Source organism: Bos indicus, chromosome 5 (assembly GCF_029378745.1).
Source record: "Bos indicus isolate NIAB-ARS_2022 breed Sahiwal x Tharparkar chromosome 5, NIAB-ARS_B.indTharparkar_mat_pri_1.0, whole genome shotgun sequence".
Classification (NCBI taxonomy): Eukaryota; Metazoa; Chordata; class Mammalia; order Artiodactyla; family Bovidae; genus Bos; species Bos indicus.
The window spans coordinates 112884262-112900897 of record NC_091764.1 but is presented as its reverse complement, the minus strand read 5'-3'; the positions used below and the strand labels follow the sequence as shown (position 1 = coordinate 112900897).

The following is a 16636-nucleotide window of genomic DNA, read 5'->3' as shown; positions in this document are numbered from 1 at the left end:
CTGCTTTTCAGAGCACTCAGCACTCACGTAACCCATAACGGTAAAATCATCTAGCTTCCTCATGTGTGGTCTGTCATGTCAGACTCTGCAACCCCATGGACTGCAGCCCACCAAGCTCCTCTGTCCATGGCATTCTCCAGGCAAGAATGCTGGAATGGGTTGCCATTTCCTGTCCCAGGGCATCTTCCTGACTCCCTCAGTGGACAGCACATGCTGTGCCAGCAAGGACGGTGTCTGTCCTTTTGTCACTGTTCTCAGGGGTGAACAGGGGGCAGAGCCTGGAAGTTGGCTAGATGGACAAATCAGCGTGTCCCCAGGAGGGCCGAGGGGTGTGGCTGGCTCCTCAGGCTGCAGCAGTAGCAGAGGTCGGCAGCAACACCAGCCCGGCTGAGGCGTGGCAATGCCAGCCCCCAAAGGAGACAGCAGGCAGTGGCAGGAAGGCCTACACTTACCCCAGGACCAGGCTCAGGCCAGGTGTTCCATAGCACCCACGGGTGGCTGGCCAGGGACTCGGCTAACCTGCCAGCTTGATGCCATGGCTGACACGCCTGGGCCAGCCCACAGGGTTGGCAAGCCTCCGACCCCCAACGAGAAAGCAGATTCCCAGCCAGGAGCTCAGTCTATGTGCCCGAAAACCAGGCCACTCGGGAGCAACCAGTAGGGGGCGCTCTGCCACCGCCCTGCCCGTAGGAAACGCTGCTGGAGGCGGGAGGGCACCCAGGCTCACCTTGCAGATGGTCGCCACACAGATGTTGCCCAGATTCAGGGGGTCGATCGCCTCCAGTTTCATCCCCTCCTCAAACCAGCCACCTTCTGTGTAGACAGCTCGAACCTTAAAGGAATGGGGCAGTTGGGCAATCTCTGGGCTGACCCGGGGAGGGGCGGGGAAGAGGCCTCAGCCGCCGTCGGCCTGGCAAGGAAACGGGGAGGGAAGGGAGAGCCGGGGCCTCAGGTCTGGAGTGGACCTGCAGCCAAGGGGCAGTGTCCAGGGCTGGGCCTCACCTTCTTGAACAAGTAAGGAACAGCGTCACAGTAGATCTTCCGGAAGGTGGGGTGGTGGGCCATGTCACTGCGCCTCTCTTTTAGGGAGATAGTGGAGGGAGGAAGGGAGAGAAGGAAGTTGAAGCTTCTAACATGACCATCTCCACGCCTCCCCCAGAATGTGGGGCTGCTCAGCAACCTCCCACCCGCACGGAGGAGCTCTCTGTCGGAACTATTCAGCCCTGAGGACCCAGACTCCTCCCACGTCGCAAGGAGAGGATGTGGCCTGGAACCTCTAGTTGCGAATTAACTTTTACCATTTCAGGTTGGAGAAGGAAATGGCAACCCACTCCAGTATTCTTGCTTGGAAAATTCCACAGACAGAGGAGCCTGGCAGGCTACAGTCCATGGGGTCACAAAGAGCTGGACATGACTGAGCAACTAACACACAGAACACACTTCAGGCTGAGTGTCCTTGGTCAAGTCACTCAACCCCTTGGGACACCTGGTCAAGTCCTGCCATCCTTAGGTAAAGATGACTGCCCCCATTACTCAGAGTAGTTGTGGGGTGCAGAGATGTGCCCCCCTGACCCAGGCCCATGCTGGCCAGGGACTCGGCTAACCTGAGAGCTTGATGCCGTGACCGACTCGCCTGGACCAGCCCACAGGGTGGATCAGGGGACTCCACATGTGGCACCAGAAATCGTCGTCACTGTCACCATCCTCATAGAGGAGCCGCAGGCGACCCCCGATGACTGTGTCCACCACAGCCATGCGGGTCCGGGACACTTGGGACTTGTCCACCACCTCCAGCCGCATGCCCTGCCGAAAGGGGTACTTCATGCTCTCCACCATCTGCAATGACATCAGAACACAGGCCTGCTGGGGTCGATCCCTCCCTCCCACTGTCCTGTCCTGTCCCTTGGGAGTAACCAGAGGATGGGACGGGGCAGGGGGCGGGAGGAAACGGGCAGAGGGGCCCCTCCTGCCGGCCAGGTTCCACCCTGGCTTCCAAGTCCCTGGGATGATAGAATATTTACAATGTGTGCACCAAAATGCCAGCAACTCATTGTGATGGGAATCATAGACTGCTTTTCAGATTAAGGAAACAGGTGCCCCAGGGAGGTCATGTGACTAACCTGGAGTCACACAGGGTCATTAGTGCCAGAGCTGAGCCACAAATCTCGTCCTGGGGTCCAGCTCTGAGCTCTTTCAGGGATCTGCACTCTGATCACGAGTCCCTCCCAGTGCTCTCTAGCTTCCGGCCCCTGCCAACAGCACTCACTCAACCAGCCTGGTGTTTATAAAGAACTGAGCACCCTTTGCCTCGATACCTCTAATTTCAGCCCTGGCCCCGCTGGGCTGCAGCTCTGAACGGCTCTCCTAGCACCTCAGCAGTAATGCCAGCCTCTTGGACACAGCCAAGGATAGTGATCAAGATCCCACAGCTGCTCTAGAGCCCCGGTGGTGGGGCCTGGGTGAAGAGACAGGTGGTTCTGTCTGCTGAGATTCTCGTGCTGTCCTGCCTGGGATAGAGGATGGTTATGGAAGTTCTGTGGCTTTTCCAGCACCAGGGCACTGTGGACTCAGGGAGAGCCATTCCAGTTTCTTAGTGGTGGTGGGGACAGAGCAGTGCAATTCCAAATCCTACCAGGAGGGGGAGAGTGCCAGATGGCCGTGCCTTGTATACAACAAGCACTTAATCAAATCTATCGAATGCAGAGAGATCTCCTACACTGCAGGCAGGTTCTTTACCACTAGCGCCACCTGGGAAGCCCAGATGAATGAACGCTCCTGAAAATGCTGTGAGCAAAGGGAAGGATCTGGAAGAGCACGCCAGCAGACAAAGCAACGTGACCGATGAGGCTGGATCAGAGAAGGGAGGAAGCTAATGGTAGATGACACCCACCACCCATACTTAGGGAATCTGGAGCTGCTCTGAGGGCTAACCCAAGGGGGTCTTAGAAAAAGTACTCCAGTGAGCAGCACCAAGGACCAACAGAAGGGGAAAAGGGCAGGAGCAGACCAGTCAGGAGACCCCAGGGTGCTCTGCCAGACCTTGATATGGAAGTCCACAGGAAGTGTCCTGGAGCCCACCAGGCGTTTCATGAGGTAGCCCTTCCAGTCGGTGAACTTGGCATGGATGGCTGGGGAGACAGAGCAGAATCCTGAATACAGACTGCCACCACTCTGCTGATGGGTGCCAGTCTGCCCCAGAGAGCAGCAGAGGGCCTGAATAACGTATTTCTGCCTTCTCAGGCCGGCAATCCTGGACTCCCCAACCTGGATCTGCCCTGGGGCCTCTGGATGAGGGAGCAGAGGGAGCGAGGAGGCAGGAGGGCTCTGGGCTGTTCTGACTTCTCCCAGGGGGCCCACAGGAACCAGGACAGGGAGCACTCTCATCAACTCACTCCGTGGGGGCACCAGGATCTTGCTGTTGATGGCACACCAGCCGATGGGGTGGACATCCACAGTCCCCAGGTTGCACCAGAAGTCATGGCTGGCATCATTTTCAAAGCCTTCATACCGGAGCAGCACCCGGTACCCTGAGCAGGAGGAAGGGGAGATGAACTCTTAGGCCTTCTCGCTCCTCCAGCCTAAACCAGGCTGCCTACTCCAAGAACCCCTTCTACAACAGCCAGAGCGAAAACAAACCCCTGCCATGTACCTGGAAAGCAGTATGGCACAGCAGGGGGAGTAATTTTCTATGGCCTGATCAACCCCGGAATGAACTTCAAAATGGGAGTTTCCAAACTCGCCAAGCTCTGTGGTCCCCTCTAAGGTAGGTAGCATGAAAGCATAGCAAGGAGGGAGAACGAAACTCCAGTGGGCGGGATTTTTTGTTTTATGAAGCTGATGTCTGCTCCGACTCTACCTGTCCATCTGGAGATGTCGCCCCCAGCCCCTGACCCTGCCTTGGCCGGAGGAGCACCCACCTGCAGCCTGGATGACCGAGGCAATCCAATATACCCGGCTGGGGAGCACGGCGTCACTGTTGAGTACCTCCACCTTCATTCCCTTCATCACATCCTCCCACTGGTCATAGAGTGGGACCTGCGTGGGGGTGAGAGGGTTCAAGGGGACAGTGAGCCACTGGGTGCGCAGAGGAGAGTGGCTGGCCGCAGGGCCTCACAAAACACCGTATCCTCTCCTTTGCCCCTCGGTGTTTCCCCTCACTGTGTGTGGAAGGCCAGGCCCAGGACCAGGGAGGAAGCGATGAACGGATGCGCCCGCCTCTGTGAAGAGCCTAGTCGGCATGGGAGTCGGGGTGTCAGACAGCTCTGCTAATCTCACAGGCCTGGCTCCTAGTTGTCACCCTCTGGCACATCACACCTGTGCCAGCAGACACCTAGTGGCTTCCCACTCTCACTGCGTAACAGGCGCTTCTGAGACACAAACAGCACTCCTTCAATCGCCATACTGGGTGGTTGGATTTCTCTCGTGGTACAGTGGGTAAGAATCTGCCTGCCAGTGCAGGGGATGTGAGCTCAATCCCTGGTCAGGGACTAAGCACCCACAAGCCAAGGGGCAACTAAGCCCTTGTGCCGTAACAAGGAGCCCCTGTGCTCCGCAGCAAAGACCCAATGCAGCCAAAATAAACAGGCCTTCTCCAGATTTCCTGGGGTTTAGGAAATTGGCTTGAAAGACGAAGAGAGCCCCCTCGGCTTCTCTCTGCACCTGTGGGGGACCACTGCTCAGGCCTGCACTCCAAGCCCAGCCCTCCAGGTCTCAGCCTTGGCCGCTTCTCAGTGACAGCGGGGCTTCCCAGGTGGCTCAGTGGTAAAGAATCTGCCTGCCAATGCAGGGTTCGACCCCTGAGTTGGGAAGATCTCCTAGAGGAGGAGATGACAACCCACTCTAGTGTTCTTGCTGGGAAAACTCCATGGATGGAAGAGCCTGACGGGCTATAGTCCACGGGGTCTCAAGGAATCGGATACAACTTAGGCACTGACAGGAAGCCTTTAGCAGAAGGGGTTCCAGGAGGCACCCATATCTGCCTCCCAGGAGCCAATGGGCCGGGGGCAGTTCACAAGCACCAAGCTGTCAACAGGAAAGCACTAAAGATGGGGGAAAAGAGAAAGGGATTCTCACAGTTGGCTCTGGATACCACAACACAAAGTGCCATTATGTGAATAAGCCTAGGGGGCAACCTCCGAGGGGCGTGCTCGAAGCCCTCGGTGAGGGTCTGTGGGAGGACTTGGTGAAGAACAAGTGGACAGAAACGGTGAATTGGAGCGAGTGGCAAAGCCAGGCTTCGAGCACCCAGACTTCAGCCTGTTCCCTCCCGGAGCCGAAGCGGTAAGCCAGGTGGGTGAGCCGGCGGCAGCGCCCGGGCCCTGCCCTCCCTCCCCTCGTGCCCAAGGCACTCACATGCTTAAAGCAGCTGACAGGAGCAGCCTTGTAACTGTGATCCTTCAGGAACTTCCCCCAGTCGAAACCCAAGACCAGCGCTGCAGAGCCAAGAGGACCAGAGTTGAGGGGTCGACGCGGGGAGCTCTCGCAGCAGCCACTCCAGGAACCCGGGCGGCCCCGAGGACTGGGAGCAGCCAGGGCCCGCCCATATCTGCCCCAGCAGTGGCCACCGCAGGAACCCGGGCCTGGGGAGCGGGAACACAGGCCCCTTCCTGCCGTGCAGCCCGGGCCCACCCCATACCTGCCTCAGCAGTGGCCATCGGGATGGGACGGGGAGGACCTCATCCAGTGGCTGCCAGACTCTCAGTCAAGGAAGCTCTCAGAGGGAAACGTCTGATCTTTCTCCCCAGGAGAAAAGACCCTCTGGCTTAAATTCCTCAGACCGCCCCCAACCTCTCATTGGCCACAGCCAATCTAGATGGGTGGGAGGCACATACACCACAGCCCCTCCTGCCCTGATCTGGGAGCTGTGTCAGACCACCTAGTGCATAGCTTCCAGTCTTCATTTATTTAGAAATAGCTACTCATGCTGAGAGAGAGAAGTTCCTGATCCCATCACCCTTCTTCACAGGAGATCTAGGTCTCCACTGCCCCAGGGAAATAAAAGCCAGAGGGCTACAGGCAATGCTAAACAGAGGAAGCTAACTCTTGGCTTTTAAGTGCTCAAGAGAAGAGTGAGAGTGATTGAAGGATCTCCTGGGCCATCTCACAGTTACTCCCAGGTGAGGAAGATGACATCTAAAGTGAGCCTGGGCTGGCCCTTTCTAGCTGGCCCCCTTCTCCAATCCTGGCTCCTAGGGAGCACCCCCGCCTCACCTGCCGAGTCCTGGCATCACACCCCACCGGCTTCCTGAGCACCAGTCCCCACAGACTTACCGTCCTGCCCGGTTGGGGTCCCATCGGCGAGCTGTCCTGTCCCCTGGGAGTGGAGGAAGGCTCCAATTTTGGCAGACCAGGCAGCTTTGTGCAGGACTTTGGCCTTCTTGGTAGGTGGTTTTCCCTGGAGGGAGGAGAGCCTGTCTGTAGCCTAAAGGCTGATAACATGGCTCTGGATTTGGACTGCCCTGGTTACCTCTTTGGGACTCCAGGTTCTTCACTTGTAAATCAAGATGATAACAATTATAATGCTTAGCTCAGTGGGGAGTTGCAAGGGTGAGGGTCACACATTGTGCTGAACTCTGGAAGCACTTAGCCATTGTTCACCTGCTGGGGCGGGGGTTGGCAGAGCCAGAGGGCAGGGAGGGATACATTTTCCATCTTTTAAGCCCTGCTACTGCCAGGAACTTCTTGCTGGTGGCCAAAGCTCTCAGCCTTCTCCTTCCCCTGGTGCTCCTATAGGTTTATGGCAGAGACGGGGCTTCAGGAGGCTCATGAACTGAACAGAGTTTATGAGGTGCTCAAAGGTGTCCTACCCCAGAGTGAAAGGCCACTGAACTGTGTGTTAGTCGCTTAGTCGTTTCCGACTCTTTGAGACCCACGGACTGTAGCCCGCCAGGCTCCTCTGTCCATGGGATTTTTCTCCAGGCAAGTATACTGGAGTGGGTTGCCATTTCCTCTCCAGGGGATTTTCCAGACCCAGGGATCGAGCCCAGGTCTCCTGCATCAGAGGCAGATTCTTTACCATCTAAGCTAGAAGGAAAACCTGGTCGGTAATTTGTAGCTTAAGCACTGATCAGAGAGGCCCAGAGACTTTATTAGAGATCAATGACTGGGGGAGAATGGATAGACGCATATGTATGGCTGAATCCCTTTGCTGTTCACCCAAAACATTGTTAATCGGCTATGTTGTTATTTAGTCACTCAGTTGTGTTCGACTCATTTGCAACCTCATGGACTGTAGCCCATCAGGCTCCTCTGTCCATGGGATTTCCCAGGCAAGAAGACTGGAGTGGGTTGCCATTCCCTTCTCCAGGGGATCTTCCTGACCCAGGGATAAAACCCACCTCTCTTGCACTGGCAGGCAGATTCTTTACCACTGAGCTGCAAAGGAAGCTACTGTAATACAAAGTAAAAAGTTAAAAAAAAAAAAAGAGATCAGTGAACTAGAAATGTGGGTTTAGGGAGTTCCCTGCTTGTCTAGTGGTTAGGATCTGGCACTTTCACTGCCATGGACAGGGTTCAATCCCTGGTCGGGGAACTGAGATCCTGCAAGCCAAGTGGCACAGCCAAAATTCAAAATAAAAAAATGTGGGTTTAAGTTCCAAAATCACTGCAGATGGTGACTGCAGCCATGAAACAAAAAGACACTCCTTGGAAGAAAAGCTATGACCAACCTAGACAGCATATTAAAAAGCAGAGACATGTCTCTTTGCCAACAAAGGTCCGTCTAGTCAAGGCTATGATTTTTCCAGTAGTCATGTATGAATGTGAGAGTTGGACTATAAAAAAAAGCTGAGTGCTGAAGAATTGATGCTTTTGAATTGTGCTGGAGAAGACTCTTGAGAGTCCCTTGGACTGCAAGGAGATCCAACCAGTCCATCCTAAAGGAAATCAGTCCTGAATGTTCATTGGAAGGACTGATGCTGAAGCTGAAACTCCAATACTTTGGCCACCTAATGCGAAGAACTGACTCCTTTGAAAAGACCCTGATGCTGGGAAAGATTGAAGGTGGGAGGAGAAGGGGATGACAAAGGATGAGATAGTTGGATGGCATCACCAACTCAATGGACATTAGTTTGAGTAAACTCCAGGAGTTAGTGATGGACAGAGAGGCCTGGTGTGCTGCAGTCCATGGGGTCGCAAAGAGTCAGACACGACTGAGCGACTGAATTGAACTGAAGTTCCACACAGATCTGGCGCCAAATCCTGGCTCTTCAATTTTATTTGTGTACCTCTGAGTAAGTTAGTAAAAATTTTTGAGGCTTTGAAATAGTAATCTTTAAAAATTCGTTTTTTAGGAATCACTGGTTAGACTGAGGGTGCCAAGCCCTTCTCAAGTATCCCCAGACTGTAGTTAATAACAATGTTATTATTAGCTCCCTGGGAAGGACTTTCTTATGCCCTGACTAAAGGCTGCAAAGTGAGGGAGACAACAGTAGCTGTCTCACGAGTGAGAGAGAACATGCACGAGGCTCTAACTAGAAGAGCTGGGCTGAGACCCACAATAAACATCAGGCTTCACAGGACAATCACCTAGGGTGCTCATTAAAGCCTCCTATGTCTAGGCTGTGCTCCCTCCCAATTAAACTAGAATCTTCATGAGATTTTTGAAACTTTCCAGGTGACCCCTACGTGTAGTCAAGTTTGCAAACCAGTGTAGTGAAGACACAAGGCCAGGCTCCTGAGATGAGGCTCCAGTCTCAGCTCTGTCCTCTTCCTACAGAGCCCACAGGTAAATCATTCTTCCTCTCGGGACCTCAGCACACTTGTCAATTAGTATGTGGGTTAGACAACACATCTCCAAGCATCCTCCCCCTTCTCAGAGTTCTACAAATGTCAAAAGTAGAGACTGGTAAGACTAGTTGGTAATACTAACTAGAGGTTGGTAAGACTCTAGGCAGCTGCCTGTGGAATGGAGTCAGAGTCAAGGCACCATCTTCTCAAACACCCCATGGCCGGAGAAGCTTGTGGCCCATTTCCCAGCTTCCTTTCAGAGCATTTGTAAAAGTGCAACAGGAAGGCATGGGTGTCAGACTCCCCCCCCCAGTTCTTGTTTATAACTTATTGAGGGCAGCGGTTGCCTGGCAGCCCAGTGGTTTGGACTCTGCGCTTCCACTGCAGGGAGCATGTGTTCCATCCCTGGAGCTGAGATTCCCGCATGCCATGCAGCACAGCCAAAAAGAGAACTTTCTGAGAACACATCAGACCCTGAGGGTTGAGGGTTGGGGGTGAAGCGTAGCTCCATGAATCTGCAACTTATTGAGCTCCAGAAATGGGTGCATAAGAAATACCAGGCCGTTTATAACCTCAGAGAGCCACAAGCAACGTCCTGCCCAAGCCCTCTGGGCCCCTCGGCAGCACAGGTAGTGGTTCCTGACTCAGCACCCAGGGCCCCAGGAAGGGCCTTCCAAGTCACTGCCTCTCACCTGTAATCTTGCCAAGATACTGGCTTTCTTGGAGTTGGAGGAGTAGCTCCTGGAACAGGAGACGCTGCAGAATCTCTTGGTCTTGGAGAAGAAGGCTTCCCTGGTACCCACGATCCCACACATCTCACAGACAGCTGGGAAGAGAATTTAGCACGTGACTCCCTCGATCATCACCCCAATTCAAACAAAATGATGGGCCCTTCAAACCTGGGGCACTGTATTAACCCCCTAAGGCTGACAGAGCTGGAATAGGAGGAAGCGGTTTGGGTGTGTACCCCTGAGGCTGTGTGGCATCCCTTGGCTGTGTGTCAGCAGTGGGGCTAAGGAGATCCCTGCGGACAACTGGGGAAAGTTTGCAAAGAGGAAAATGAGAAGACAAAAATGTAATTTCTGTGGGCCTGTTTTCTTCTCATCTCTAAAGAGGCTGAACTAGATCAATGTTTCATCCCTGATATCACATTAGAATCACCTGGAAAGCATTTAAAAATGCCCTGATTAGAATGACCTGCTCTGTGGTGGGACACAGACATCAGTGGTTATGAGAAGTTCCCCAGATGATTCTAATGTGTGGCCAGGTGAGTGCACCCCCAGACTAGATGGTCTCTAATAGTTCATTCTAGTTCTAAGATTCTAAGATAATGACTGGAAGAAGATAGAAGGGAGAAAAAAGAAAGGGGAAATAGGACTTTCCTGGTGGTACAGTGGCTAAGAATCTGCCTGCCAGTGCAGGAGAGGCGGATTTGATCCTTGGCCTGGGAAGATTACACGTGCCACAATGCAACTAAGCCCGTGCCCCACAACTACTGAGCCCATGTGCTGCAACTGCTGAAGCCTGTGCACCTACAGCCTGTGGTCCGTAATAAGAGAAGCCACCACAAGAAGCCCATATATCACAACGAAGTACCCCCATTTGCTACAACTAGAGAAAGCCTGCGTGCAGCAATGAAGACCCAGCGCAACCAACAGACACATAAATAATTTAATAAATAAAAATAAAAGGGGAGAGAGGAAGAGAAGACAGGATGAATGGAGAGGCAAAGAGTATTAGATGCTCCTCTTCTAAAGAGTAAAGGGACCAGGAAACAGGAGTGTCATCACAGACCATCTAACCTGCCTCTCTGCACAGGCAGTCCCCACACTGGAGGCCCTGACACACAGGTCCAGCAGCTATGCAAGCATCACACCTCTGAAGCCAACTGGCTTCTAGATGATTCACGGGGATTCTTATCTGCCCTCATCCTCTTACCTGGAGGTCACTTAATTCTGTATTTCCTTCCCTCTCACTTCCAACTCACGAGCTATTTCTTGTCCCTTCCCAGAGAGTAACCAGATCACATTAGGTGTCATATGTTCTCAAGACCCAGGCTTAGAAATCCACCAACTATTATTATTTACACAAACGCAAAAGCACCACCATGTTAATGACCGGCATCTAATATGTGCTGAATGAATATTAATTGTGAGAAAAGAATGAAATCACGACTTGAAATCAGACTGAAATGACCCTTGGGGATAGTTGGGGTGCCTCTGTCTCGCTCACAGGTCCTTAGACATCAGATCAAAGAGCCCTTTACACCTGGACAGCTCCGCCCACCTGGCCTACATCTGCCTCTCCATCCATAGCCTCTGCAACCTCCCTATCTTTGGGGGACACTTTGAAGGCACCTGGCTCAGAACCACTGCCGTCCAAGGACCGGGGCGTCCCAGGGCTGAGCAGATGCAGCGGGGAGGTGGGCAGCTCCCCCGCTTCCCGATCCTCATGTTCCGCTTCACTTGACTCCTCAAGATAGGAGCTGCTCTCACTGCCCGCGCTGCTGTTGTAACTCCGGAAACTGTCATAGCCGCCGAAGAGCTCCAGGTCATCGTCTTCCTCTTCCTCCTCCATCGGTTCTGAAGACGGAGTCTCCTAGGAAAAGGATGACACGAAGCAGGCAGAAGCAATCGTGGTTGGCTTACTGTAAGACAAGGGAAACTGCAAGTCTGCTATCAACTCCCTTTCCAGTTCTTAGTCAAGTCAATGCTTCTGGGCCGAGTGGCAGGTACAATCAAACACCCCTTTCGTAAACACCAGGATCTTTACTCGTGTTTATACATTTCTCAACTGCAAGTCGAAAGAATACCTTAGCCAGACAAACATGTATTAGGAATTCACCAGGGTCCTCTGCGGATTTACACGTGACGACATTTTACCACAATTCACACAGAACACAGTGATGTGAAAATATACTAAGCATGGTGCCTCGTCAAGACATTTGGAAAAGATGTATTTTAGAAACTCATTCTTCCCCCTTCAGCAGGTGTACACCAAAGTAATTTCAACTCAAAAACAATTTAAGTCAGATGAAAGTTAATTTGGGGCCCAGACTGCCCTAAAGAGGATTTGAGGAAATGACATACTAGCACTGTGGGAAATACCATAGCTTTGGACTCAGCCTTGATCCTAACTAGCTGTGGGTCCTTGGGCAAGTTGTTGAACCTGTCTGGGTCTCAATTTTCTCATCTATAAAACAAAAAAATATTTGGTTCAAAAGATGTGCAATGTAAAATGAGGTATTGTATATGAATCTCATGGCATGTAGCAGAAAAGGTGTGAAGCGTTTGGGCTCTAGGCCAAGACTCCAAAACCGGCCCTAGTATATGACCGGCAGCAGTTCAATCTCAGTGCCTCGGTTTCCCCATCTGTAAATGAGGACAATTCCACCTATTTCATAGGCTTTGGGGGTTAATATGGGAAAGGCACTCAGAATAGTGACTTGCACACAGCAAGTACTCAATAAATGCTGGTGATCATTACTGGTTAAAAGCACAGGCTCTCAAATCAGATATGCCGGAGTTGGAATCCAGGCTCTCCTACTTAGGGCTCTTGGTCTCTCCATCAGTCCAATGGCTGTAACGAGCCTTCTTTAGAGGGCTGCTATGAGCACCCAGGCACTATGTAAAGCCTAGTTCTGTTCCCAGGAGTCAGTGACAGCTCTAAAACTGGGAGTTATCATTCACACTCTACACTGATGATGATTCTTCTTTACTCTTGTAGAGTGTTTGAGCAATTCCACTTTATATTTATACTACACATGCAAGTGTGCCAGAAACGAAATTCAAATATAAGGTGACCAGAAGCCAAATAATGAAAGGATGTATGGGTTACAGGTGGTGGGAAGAATGGAAAAAGCAAAACAGGGAGAGTTTTGGAACTTGACAGACTTAGCGCCCATCTCCTTCACTTTACAGCTGGGTGACCCTCCTGGGGAGAAGCACTACCCTCTCCAAGCCTCAGCTGCATGATCCATAAAAAACAGACAATAACACAGGGCTTGTAATTGTGGGAGATAACGAATGGGAACGCTCCAGATGCGGAGTGTTTATTAAACTTTAATCTTCCTTTACTTCCCACCAGGATGTGACAGGCCTCACAGACCCTAAAGACGCCACCATGAGACAAGGAGGAGAAGGAAGATTCAGGAGCTCTCATATTCTGAACCCAGTTCCTCTTCCCCCAGAGCAGTGAAGCTGTTCCTCCCTCAACCTCACTCGGACCCAGGAGAACGGGAGCAAAAGGCGACGCCAATCGCCTCTGGCCTTGCTCAGCCTAACTACCTGTTTATCCATTCTTCCATCCTCCACCCTCCAGGCGTCGCTCAAAGGCCCACCGAGCGAGGCTCTCGGGGTTCCCTTTCCCAGTCACGAGAAGTCCTCTCCCTCTCACCTCGACGCCCCGTGGCTTCTCCATGAGACCTAACACAGGTTCTTCAACCGTCACCAGGTGCAGGAAGCCATATTGGCCTCGCCGCTCTCCCGGAGCGCACTCATTGGCCGCCTCTCAGGGCCGAGGGCCAATCACGCTGCAGGAAAGAGGTAAAGCCGGTTCCGCGCTGGCCTGAGCCCCGCCTCCCCTGGAGGCGGGGAAGCCGCGGCTACTTATGTGACTTGTAGTTTCCTCTGGGCTGCGCGTGGAGGGGGTCGTTGCTATGGCGACGTGAAAATTTCCCCGCCCCAGACCTGCCCGGCCCGGGAGCACAGTTCTTGTTTCTCCACGGTAACCTCTTGCTATCACACCGACTCCGTTCTTCATTAAACAATTATTGAATACTTAAGAAGGTACTGTTCAGGCACCCTCCAGGAAAAACCTCGCCCTCTCCCTGATGAGAAATTAAATGTGCTCTAGTGCTGGGATGCCTAGCAGAGAGACTGTTCCCTGTTTAGGCAGAAACTGGAATACTCACTCTTAGGTCCAATGGTATAAATGTCCCACATGCTCAAAATTCTGCAACACTCTACCTTGCATCACCATCTCCTGAAATAAATCTCAGATATGAGGCTCTCTGCCTCATTCTTTTGGGGTTTCCCACAACGGTCCTTACAGTTCTAGGTGCTGTAGTAGAGCTTTAAATTAAAAAAAAAAAAAAATTATTCATTTATTTGTGCTGGGTTTTCCTTGCTGTGTGGACTTTAGTTGCAGAGAGGTGGGGGTAGGGTGGGGGCTACTCTTCCTTGCAATCCGTAGGCTTCTTATTGCCATGGACTCTCTTGTGCAGACCGCCAGCTCTAGGGCGCAAGGTCATTAGTTGTGGCACACGGGCTTCATTGCTCCACAGCATGTGGGATCTTCCCGGACCAGGGATCAGAACCCTGTTTCCTACATTGGCAGGCGGATTCTTTACCACTGAGCCATCAAGGAAATTCTACCATGGAGCTGTACAAACATCTTAAATCAGGAACAATCAGTCACTGTTTCACAAATGAGGAAACAGTGGCACTTTGGGTTTAGACAGTTTTTAAGATCACATTTGATTGGAATTCAAGATTTATTCCAAATTCTTTGCCTATGCTATACTCTTAATTGAGAATCTAAATATAATAAGTAGGCCTTGACATGTGTTAAATATATTTCTAAATTTGAGGTCCACTAGATACATGTGAGTGGGCTTCCCTGATAGCTCAGTTGGTAAAGAATCCACGTGCAATGCAGGAGACCCCGGTTCAATTCCTGGGTTGGGAAAATCCTCTGGAGAAGGGTTAGGCTACCCACTCCAGTATTCTGGCCTAGAGAATTCCATGAACTGTATAGTCCGTGGGGTCGCAAAGAGTCGGACATGACTGAGCAACTTTCAGTTTCAGTTCAGATACATGTGAAAGTTTTTCTTAATTTGTTTTCTTCAAGACTTTCTACCTCCAGCCACATACCCACGTTGTCCACGAGTACTGTTGGTTCTTCTGCCACCAAAAGGTATCCTATATTTTTAAAAACTATGTATTTTTTTATTTGACTACATCAGGTCTTAGTTGTGGTATGGGGGATCTTTAGTTGTGGCATGAAGGAGCTTTAGTTGAGGCATTTGAGTTCTTAACTGTGGCATGTGGGATCTAGTTCCCGAACCAGGGATCAATCCTGGGCCCCCTGCATTGAGATTGTGGAGTCTTAGCCAATAGACAACCAGGGAAGTTCCCAGACACAGAATTTAGAGGAGGAGGTAAAGGGCTCCAGTTGGCAGAAAGATGTAACCAGAAACCTTTAAAGATTTTTAAGGAAATAAGTAGATTGTTTAGATTTTGTTTTAAGAGCTCACTCTCTGGATGCTTCGTGGAGAGTGTGTTGGAGGTAGATCAAGGGAGCAGCAGGGGGCCAGTTAGAAGGCTCCTGTGCTGATCCAGGGGAGGGATGGTGGTGACTTGGACCAGGGCAGACTTAGAGGACTTGCAGAAAGGTAGAAGAATTTGAGAAGTATGTTGGAGGCAGTAATTAATTATATGGAGTAGGTTTGGAAGAGGGTGGAATCCAGAATGACTTTGGGTAAATATGTCAGATGGGTTGACCATGTTCTGTAGTTGGTAAAAACTGTACAAGGAATAAGTGAGTTTGGGTGGTTGAATAGAGGGAATTAGGAGTTCTGCTTAGCCTGATATGCCTCCAAGAGGGCAAAAAGGTAGTGGAGTTCACCAGAGAGTCCTGAGTTAGAAATACAAACCCTGAAATTAAAAAAAAAAAAATTATTCGGCTGCATTTGGTTTTAGTTGCAGCACGTGGGATCTTTTGTTGTGGCATATGGACTCTGTAACTGTGGTACATGGGCTCCAGAGTGCACAGGTTCGATAGTTCGGGCACACTGTCTTAGTTGCTCTGTGGCATGTGGGATGTTAGTTCCCCAACCAGGGATCGAACCTGCATCCCTCAGGTTGAAAGGAGGATTCTTAATCACTGAGCCACCAGGGAAGTTTCCTCAACACTTTGCTGTTGCAGTTTTCAACAACCTCCCTTTAAGATGAAATCAGAGTCAGAGTCCCTAAATCCATCTTCTCTATGATGTATTATTTTTCACATCGCAATGGATAGATCATCAACAGTAGAAGAAAGCAGAAACCTGAGCTTTCCAGTTTCATGGCATTTCCACAAAAGTACCCAGCTTTGGGGGAGGGAAGGAAGCTGAGGCAGGTCCCAGTGATGTGAACTGTTAGCCTAAGTTGAAATGGCAGTTAATGAGGAATTCAGTTGAAACATCTTACTAAACACAGGTTGCTAAGCAACAGTGGCTACCCTGAAATAGTGTGGCTGTTTCTTCTGCAGTGGAGCTCCTGGGTCTTTGGTCTGAGCTGTCACAAAGGTATGCTTTTTGGCTGGTCTGAGCTATGCCCTTATATACAATCTTACATACTCCCCTCTTTCTGAGGCCTTTCCTCTGTGAGTCACTGCCCCTGTCTCTCCAGGATCATTAAATCTCTTGCTCTCTGTTGGATCATTCCCAAATAACTGCACACATGTGCTCATGTGTCACCCATTCTAGACAAATAAATCCCTTGAAATCACCTCCTCTGTCCCTGACCATTGCGCTCTTCTCTTCCACCCCTCGATGTCTTGAAAGAATTGTCTGTGCACACTACCTACCTCCACTTCTGCTGCTGCTGTCCCTACACTCCACCAAACGCGCTCTGTCAAATTCAAGTACAATTTCTCTGATGTACAGCCACATCGCTGTTCTCTCAGTGGCATTTGCCAAAACTGATGACTCCATGCTTCCTGAAACACTGTTCTTTCTGGGTCCCTCATGGTTTTCCTCCTGCTTCTCTGGCCAGTCCCCTCCCCTTTGCAGGGCCTCCCTCTCATACCAGAACTCTAAGTCCAGGTGATTTTCAGGGCTCTGTCCTGCTTGCTTCTTTTATCTTCTCACCATAAGTGATGTCTTTCATTCTTAATGCTGTAAATACCATTTATATGGCCTGCATTC

General features: G+C 51.2%; 2 protein-coding genes and 1 long non-coding RNA gene across 10 annotated transcripts in view; 2 read left to right on the top strand and 1 right to left on the bottom strand.

The window, feature by feature from the left end:
* Positions 1-8796, top strand: part of CHADL (chondroadherin like) — a 26033-nt gene extending 17237 nt beyond the window's left edge. Inside the window, exon 6 of the mRNA XM_070790473.1 lies at positions 8615-8796. Within this exon, the coding sequence (XP_070646574.1) occupies positions 8615-8653 (39 nt within the window). The 3' untranslated portion in view covers positions 8654-8796. The remainder of the gene's footprint in view (positions 1-8614) is intronic.
* The window catches only part of L3MBTL2 (L3MBTL histone methyl-lysine binding protein 2), a 21731-nt gene extending 5095 nt beyond the window's left edge, over positions 1-16636 (bottom strand). For 5 of the 7 annotated variants that reach the window (XR_011566854.1, XM_019961869.2, XM_070790477.1 and 2 more), the window contains exons 1-11: positions 13123-13250; positions 11085-11325; positions 9420-9553; positions 6271-6394; positions 5353-5432; positions 3918-4035; positions 3393-3527; positions 3040-3128; positions 1605-1836; positions 1003-1079; positions 728-832 (exon numbers count right to left, since the gene is read on the bottom strand). Coding sequence is in view for 6 of the 7 variants with exons in the window: in XM_019961869.2 (XP_019817428.1) it covers positions 728-832; positions 1003-1079; positions 1605-1836; positions 3040-3128; positions 3393-3527; positions 3918-4035; positions 5353-5432; positions 6271-6394; positions 9420-9553; positions 11085-11325; positions 13123-13146 (1359 nt within the window). In the remaining variant the exon portion in view is untranslated. Of the gene's footprint in view, positions 1-727; positions 833-1002; positions 1080-1604; positions 1837-3039; positions 3129-3392; positions 3528-3917; positions 4036-5352; positions 5433-6270; positions 6395-9419; positions 9554-11084; positions 11326-13013; positions 13251-16517 lie in introns of those variants that run through there. The other 2 variants (XM_070790476.1, XM_070790475.1) reach the window with 2 other exon arrangements.
* The window catches only part of LOC139183258 (uncharacterized), a 41197-nt gene continuing 40387 nt past the window's right edge, over positions 15827-16636 (top strand). The window contains exon 1 of one of the 2 annotated variants that reach the window (XR_011566876.1): positions 15827-16015. This is a non-coding gene — a long non-coding RNA (uncharacterized lncRNA). The remainder of the gene's footprint in view (positions 16016-16636) is intronic. The other variant, XR_011566867.1, reaches the window with a different exon arrangement.